Source organism: Procambarus clarkii, chromosome 27 (genome assembly GCF_040958095.1).
Source record: "Procambarus clarkii isolate CNS0578487 chromosome 27, FALCON_Pclarkii_2.0, whole genome shotgun sequence".
Taxonomy (NCBI): Eukaryota; Metazoa; Arthropoda; class Malacostraca; order Decapoda; family Cambaridae; genus Procambarus; species Procambarus clarkii.
Genome location: NC_091176.1, coordinates 34,375,611 through 34,383,583, shown reverse-complemented (window position 1 = coordinate 34,383,583; position 7,973 = coordinate 34,375,611). Strand labels below are relative to the sequence as shown.

Here is a 7,973-nt window from a genome sequence, read left to right as displayed (position 1 = left end):
ATATATAAATATATGTATATATATTTATATATATATATATATATTATTATATCCTGTATTATTCCAGCCCATTATTAGAGATAGTAGCCACCTCTTATTTTGGTTTTCTTTCATTATTAGTGCTCAGAAAATTAAATATATCTACATATTTAGTCAAAATCAATTACATTATTTTATCTTATTCATAGCATAAATGTTCACAAAGATTACTAAAAAGAGATTGAATTAGACTACAGCAAATTGGCAAACTTTACCTTGTATCTGTTTCCACCGTGTTTGTTTGGGGCGTTCTTCAACATATCAGCAATACTTGTCTCAACATCTCTTTCAGTTGCATTAGTGTGGGTGTTGATACAGGCTTCTGGAAAGTTATAAGAATTAATTAATATATATAATTATAATTCTTTTTGTCAGGAGACAAGAAGCCACAGAGTAATAACATTGTTGGCTTTTATTTAGGTGTTCCCCTGTTCTCCAGTCTTCCTCCGTCCCCTCGTCCCCTTTGTCCTCCCCAGCATTCTCCATTCCCCTGTCCCCTCGTCCTCCCTACCATTACCCTCTCCTCTGTTCCCTCGTCTTCCCCACCATCCCCCCTGTCGTCCTCCCCACCATTCTAAACTACCTCATCCCATGCATTCCATGATGGTCTGATGCTTCCATCTGAAAATTGGGAACATCAAAAGATCTGACTTTCCCAATTTTCTGATGGGAACATCAAATGATCTGATATTCCAATCACTGAAAAATAAAAACAGATAAAAAAAATGATATGAAAAAATAGAAAATAAAATATACTCATGAAATGAACAGAATGGTTAACAACGCAGCTCAATTGCAATGCAATGTCACAATAACATTTAAATATACTTTAAGATATAATCTAGAAGAAAATAAGGATATTGAAACGGTTCATGAACTCTATTTCAATAAAGGACACTATGGGGAACTTTGAAAAATAGTTATTGAGTATAATTAGACAGACTTGTTGCTAGGCAGAGGAGTAATGAGATATATGGCAAATTTTGCAAAATATACAATGAAGGTACACAAACATTCATACCCAAACAAAGCAAAATGCTAGGTAAGAACAAAGCATTTGGCCCGTAGGAGAAAGGAGATACCCACAAGACTAGAATACAAGTCATTAACAAGCATGCAAGTATAATACATAATACATGCAGACATATATATAATCCAAAAAAATGTCAAATTTACGTACTTATTATTACATTACAAATATCCAAGGTTTTGAAGACACGTTTCCTCTTGCGCCCAACGAGTGAATACTGAGACCAGACCCCATAGGTCCCTATCCTCCTCATCATTCGTCTCACTGTGTCTCCACAGCTTGCACCGCCCATTTGAGACAGCGTCTGGACCTGTTAAAATAATGCATAAGCTGTAAGGTAATAGAGAATAATATATATCTTTCAATCTCAACATAAGATTTTCTAATTTCCAACTGTATTAAATAAATAGCATTAAAATATTTTCCTTCTTAACTATTACAAAAATCAACGAATTTGAGTAACTTTTGCTTTTGTTTTATTTGTACCTTAAACATAACACTGAACAATCAATTATGTGCCACCCCACCTTCCTTCATCTGCAAAAAAACTAATCAAAAGACATATGTACAAGGCTAAAAAAATTCAGCAACACTTACCATACTCAGGCTAAAAGAATTAAGCAACACTTACCATACTCTTTTTATATTCACTGTTAACTTTTAGCTCATGTGACAGACTTTCCACCTGCTCAACAGTTTCAAGTGGGGATGGAAGAATGTCTTCCAGGATTGGTATATCTCCATGTGTTTTTGACATATGGGTTTCCGTCATTTTGACAATATTCAGGAATTTTGCAAAAATAATGGCATTTACTATTTTTAAAAGATTATTAGCAAATTTACAGAAATGGTGCATTCGGAAGACAAAACCGTGGTAGACATGGTTGGAACAAGTTAGGTGAGAGGGTGGTGGAGGCCAAAACCATAATCATAATCATCTGTATCAAACCTTATTACAGGTAAAACCAGTAGGCAGTCTACTGTATTTTATCAAACCGTTATTAGTATAATAGATCTCGTAATAATTTTGCAAAAATAATGGCATTTACTATTTTTAAAAGATTATTAGCAAATTTACAGAAATGGTGCATTCGGAAGACAAAACCGTGGTAGACATGGTTGGAACAAGTTAGGTGAGAGGGTGGTGGAGGCCAAAACCATAATCATAATCATCTGTATCAAACCTTATTACAGGTAAAACCAGTAGGCAGTCTACTGTATTTTATCAAACCGTTATTAGTATAATAGATCTCGTAATAATTTTGCAAAAATAATGGCATTTACTATTTTTAAAAGATTATTAGCAAATTTACAGAAATGGTGCATTCGGAAGACAAAACCGTGGTAGACATGGTTGGAACAAGTTAGGTGAGAGGGTGGTGGAGGCCAAAACCATAATCATAATCATCTGTATCAAACCTTATTACAGGTAAAACCAGTAGGCAGTCTACTGTATTTTATCAAACCGTTATTAGTATAATAGATCTCGTAATAATTTTGCAAAAATAATGGCATTTACTATTTTTAAAAGATTATTAGCAAATTTACAGAAATGGTGCATTCGGAAGACAAAACCAATTTTTCACTTTTGACAATTGAGCACCTGCTACATCCAGATTCTAGGGAGGAAAGGAAGGACGATCTTACTGGATCCCATAGCCTCTCCGAGGCACAAACCAGGCTTTTACATAACCCCCCCCCCTGCACCCGAGCTTTTTAAAATAGTAAATGCCATTATTTTTGCAAAATTATTACGAGATCTATTATACTAATAACGGTAAATAAATAATAAATAGTAAATAAATCAAAATCAGTTACATTATTTTATCTTATTCATAGCATAAATGTTCTCGAAGATTACTAAAAAGAAATTGAATTTGACTACAGCAAATTGGCAAACTTTACCTTGTATCTGTTTCCACCGAGTTTGTTTGGGGCGTTCTTCAACATATCAGCAATACTTGTCTCAACATCTCTTTCAGTTGCATTAGTGTGGGTGTTGATACAGGCTTCTGGAAATTTATAAGAATTAATTAATATATATAATTATAATTCACTTTGCTATTCCCCATTCCACAGTCCTCTCGTCCTTCCCACTTCCCTGTCCCCACATCATCCCCACTATTCCCACTTCCCTGTCCCATCGTCCTCCTTACCATTTTCCCCTCCCCTGTCCTTCTTCCTCCCCCACCATCTCCCATTCACCTGTCCCTTTGTCCTCCCCAGCATTCCCCTGTCCCCACCATCCCCAACTCCCCAGTCCCCTCGTCCTCCCCACCATTACCCTCTCCTCTGTCCCCTCGTCTTCCCCACCATACCCCCCTCTCGTCCTCCCCACCATTCCAAACTACCTCATCCGATGCATTCTATAATGGTCTGATGCTTCCATCAGAAAATTGGGAACATCAAATGATCTGATATTCCCATCACTGAAAAATAAGAACAGCTAAAAAAATGAAATGAAAAAAATAAAAAAATAAACTATACTCATGAAATGAACAGTATGGTAAACAACACAGCTCAATTTCAATGCAATGTCACACAAAATTATTAAATCGAAATGAAAATAAATTGAAATCTATGAAAATTCAAATTATCAATACAATCGGAAATATTGAAATAATATCGCAACATAATATAGTGTGGGTTGCTCTTACGTGCAACAGACGGTGCTGTTTTTCAAAAAAGGCATGGTTTTACCTGTCACAAGTGTGGCATCTATACTTATACTCACGAAATGAACGGTATGGTAAACAACATAGCTCAATTGCAATGCAATGTCACAATAACATTTAATAACAATAATAACAATAACATTCAAATATACTTTAAGATATAATCTAGAAGAAAATAAGAACATTGAAACGGTTCATGAACTCGATTTCAATAAAGGACACTATGGGGAACTTTGAAAAACAGTTAATGAGTATAATTAGACAGACTTGTTGCTAGGCAGAGGAGTAAATAATGAGATATATGGCAAATTTTGCAAAATATACAGCACACAAACATTCATACCCAAACAAAGCAAAATGCTAGGTAAGAACAAAGCAGTTGGCCCGTAGGGGAAAGGAGATACCCACAAGACTGGAATACAAGTCATTAACAAGCACACAAGTACTACACTACACAACAACCGCACTACTACCAGAACTGGACGAATCACTACCAAAACAACACATTGCACATCACTACCAAAACAACACAACACAACACAAGCATTGGCAAAGAATTATAGACCAGTTGCACTAACATCCCACATAATAAAATTATTTGAGAGTGATCAGGAGTCAGATTACTAGTTTTATAGAGACCAATGACCTCCACAATCCAGGCCAACAAGGATTTAGAGCAGTTTCTATGATCGAGCCACTGAGATCTATAAAGAATTCTGATCAAGAAAGAGATCTAGGGGTGGTTTTAGATAGAAAACTATAACCTGAGGATCATATTAAGAACATTCTGCGAGGGGCCTATGCTACACTTTTTAACTTTAGAATTGCTTTTAAATACATAGGTCAAAAAGTTTTAAAAGTTTTAAAAGTTTTTTAAACCTCTCGTGTATCATGAGTGTGTTAAAGCATCAGATGGTGCATTCAGATGATGAATATTACCTAGTTCCTTCATCTGGGAAGAATGAACACATATTGGTGCATTCGGATGATAAAAACTAACTACTGTAGTTTAATTGATCAACAGACTGTATATCATATGCAGACTGTATGTGGATCTGCGGGCCACTCCAAACAACAGCCTGGTGGACCAAGCTCCACCAGGGCTAAAGCACAAAGTGATATAGATGTGATAGAGAAACTAGGTCAAATGGAGGAGTAGGTCTGTATATTAAACAGCACCTGACGTGCACAGAGCTACTAAACTCAATGTGGTGGTAGAGTGGTGGGGGGGGGGGAAACATTGCAGAAAAAAACAAAAATACAATTTGGTCAACAAAACAGCATTGTTTAAAATAGAAGACATGGGTTGTCATTTTGGGGGTAAGGTAGGTTACATTGAGTTAATTAGTTAGTGCTTAGTTTTTATCTTAAACTGGTTGGGAGAGGTACAGTGTTGCTGTGCTGGTGAAAGAACACCTAAAGGTAAATTAAATAATGATTGCGAATCCACAAGAAGTTGACATAATATCGCTAGAGATCTGCAATCAGGATGATAAACTTTCCTTAAAGAATTTGACAAACACTTGCTGATAGGACATGAAGTAAATGAAATGTATGTCAAGTTTTGTGAAATATATGATAAAAGCACAACAAAATTTGTACCAAAGGAGAGATGCAGAACTAGGAAAAGGGGTTTGTTCAACAGAAATTGCGAGAGGGCCTGAGACCCAAACACACACAAATGGAATCAATATATAGCAAGAGGCCAAACCCCCAAACATACAAGCGATGCAAAGATGCGAGAAACAGCAGCAGCATTAAGGAGAGGGACTTAAGGACCATAAATAAAGTGTGAAAATAAACTTGAGTAAATTTTTTTAACTACTCTCGACAGTGAAGAAAAACAAATATTCAGACGATTTGTGTTAGAATCATTAATCTTACACTTTCGGTCATATTCAACAACACAAATACATACACACACATTCCTGTTGCTGTAGCAAGTGAAGAATTACACACACAGATCACAATAACGTGATGCATCAAATGAACAAATCCACAAGGGCCGTGACGAGGATTCGAACCTGCGTCCGGGAGCATCCCAGACACTGCCTTAATCGACTGAGCTACAACAGGGTAAAAGGGTTGAAACCGAAGTTCTACTGAACTTACTGGATCCTATAGCCTCTCCGAGGCACAAACCAGGCTTTTACACAACCCCCCCCCCCCCCCCCCTGCACCCGAGCTATGTCAACAGGCCGTTCTCCCTCTTCGCCCTTCCGAATGCACCATATCAGTAAATTTTTTAATAATCTTTTAAAAATAGTAAATGCCACTATTTTTGCAAAATTATTACGAGATCTATTATTCTATAGAATAATGCATATAAATGCATATATGCATATAAATACAAAACATTAATACAAAACAAGTAAATGTAAATAATTTTACCTTGCACCTAGATCCACCAAGCCTGTATGGCGCGCGTTTCAGTACTTCGGAAATCTAGAACTATCTTGAATCTCTAATCTGCAATGAAACAATACATATTATTGCACTTACCAAAACATGGATGAATGTAGAAAATACAGAACTATTAGCTGAATATCAAATAAATGGATTTAATCTATTTCACACAGATAGATATATTACACCGTGTATATTAGGTAATACCTAACATACACGCCTCCACACACACTACATTTGAAATGTAGTCTCAAAAAGACTACATTTCAACAGCAAAGATTACTCCATAAAAAAAATAATTAAATTATTGACCAACATGAGAGAGGGTTAGCCAACATGAGGGTTGTGTTGATTGCCTGAAAATATTTAAATTGTGTAATGTATTGAATGGCATTTTTCAAGTTACAACATTTTTTAAATTACTGAACTAGGTTCTAGGCTTTGCTAGGCTTAATTCAATTATTACAGATAAGCCTAACCTAGCCTAGAACCCAGTGGGTTTTCTTCCTATTGGGGAGTGTTGTACATGCCTCGCCTCCACATACACACTAGCACAGCCAGGCCTCGCCTCCACATACACACTAGCACAGCCAGGCCTCGCCTCCACATACACCAGCACTGCCAGGCCTCGCCTCCACATACACACTAGCACAGCCAGGCCTCGCCTCCACATACACACTAGCACAGCCAGGCCTCGCCTCCACATACACCAGCACTGCCAGGCCTCGCCTCCACATACACCAGCACTGCCAGGCCTCGCCTCCACATACTCACCAGCACAGCCAGGCCTCGCCTCCACATACACCAGCACTGCCAGGCCTCGCCTCGCCTCCACATACACCAGCACTGCCAGGCCTCGCCTCCACATTTAAACCAACCAAGCCCACAAATACGTTAACATGGACCAGCATTACACCGTCTAACATACTCTGTCAGATGTAACAACTAAATTTGTGAATTCAAGACCAAATCTATTGTATAACACAGTGTTAGTACGAGAAAAACATTACTTACATTCGAAGCCGTGTTTTAAAATGGCGGCGGTCTTGTACTGACGCTCCAAACTGTGTGTTCGTTTGCGTATGATGAACGTGTGACAATTTACTACAACAATTATTTAATTATTCTTATTCTTTATTTTAATATTTTTAGGGTACATGAAATTTCAAACTTATTTGCACACAATAATATAATTGCATTGTCATAACCTTTATATATTACGGAAAATACGATGACATGAACGAAGTCAAAGTGAAGTTGAAGTCAAAGTCATTCGCCGAACGTATTAGTCATTTTTTTTCTCCCAAACGATAGGGGTAACAAATCCACAGAGAATATAAATGTACAGTAAAGTCAATTTTATTCAGGAAAGTACATACATAGTTGATTTACAAACATAATGTTGGATTTATAGATAGAGCTAGTGCATACAATACCTAAAGCCACTATAGTAGGCCTATAGCATTTCAGGCAACCGGACAGTATATATGGACCCCTTACTCAAATCTCTGAATATGTTAGATATTAAGTCCCTGCACATACTCTCATGTGTATTTTATATATATAAAACGCTGCACTGTAATGTCAATCCTGACCTTAAAAGCTTCCTAGAAGGTTGTAACAGATCCCATGAGCACCACACCAGAAACAAATACCTATTTGATATTCTAAGAGTACGACTTAGTCAAACTAGAAATGCTTTACAAATCAAGAGACCTCGAATGTGGAATGACCTTCCCAATTATGTTAAAAACTGTACCTCTCCCAACCAGTTTAAGATAAATAAAGATAAATTTATAAGTTAAGAAAAATTCCACAAATCA

The 7,973-nt window shown here is 36.9% G+C and overlaps 1 protein-coding gene across 2 annotated transcripts in view; it reads right to left on the bottom strand.

Annotated features, from left to right (window-relative positions):
* The window catches only part of LOC138369137 (uncharacterized), a 6,594-nt gene extending 342 nt beyond the window's left edge, over positions 1–6,252 (bottom strand). The window contains exons 1-4 of one of the 2 annotated variants that reach the window (XM_069332075.1): positions 6,136–6,252; positions 2,975–3,081; positions 1,220–1,379; positions 255–361 (exon numbers count right to left, since the gene is read on the bottom strand). In XM_069332075.1, coding sequence (XP_069188176.1) covers positions 255–361; positions 1,220–1,379; positions 2,975–3,019 — 312 coding nt within the window. In that variant the 5' untranslated portion in view covers positions 3,020–3,081; positions 6,136–6,252. Of the gene's footprint in view, positions 1–254; positions 362–1,219; positions 1,380–1,700; positions 1,832–2,974; positions 3,082–6,135 lie in introns of those variants that run through there. The other variant, XM_069332074.1, reaches the window with a different exon arrangement.
* Between the last annotated feature and the right edge of the window lie 1,721 nt (positions 6,253–7,973).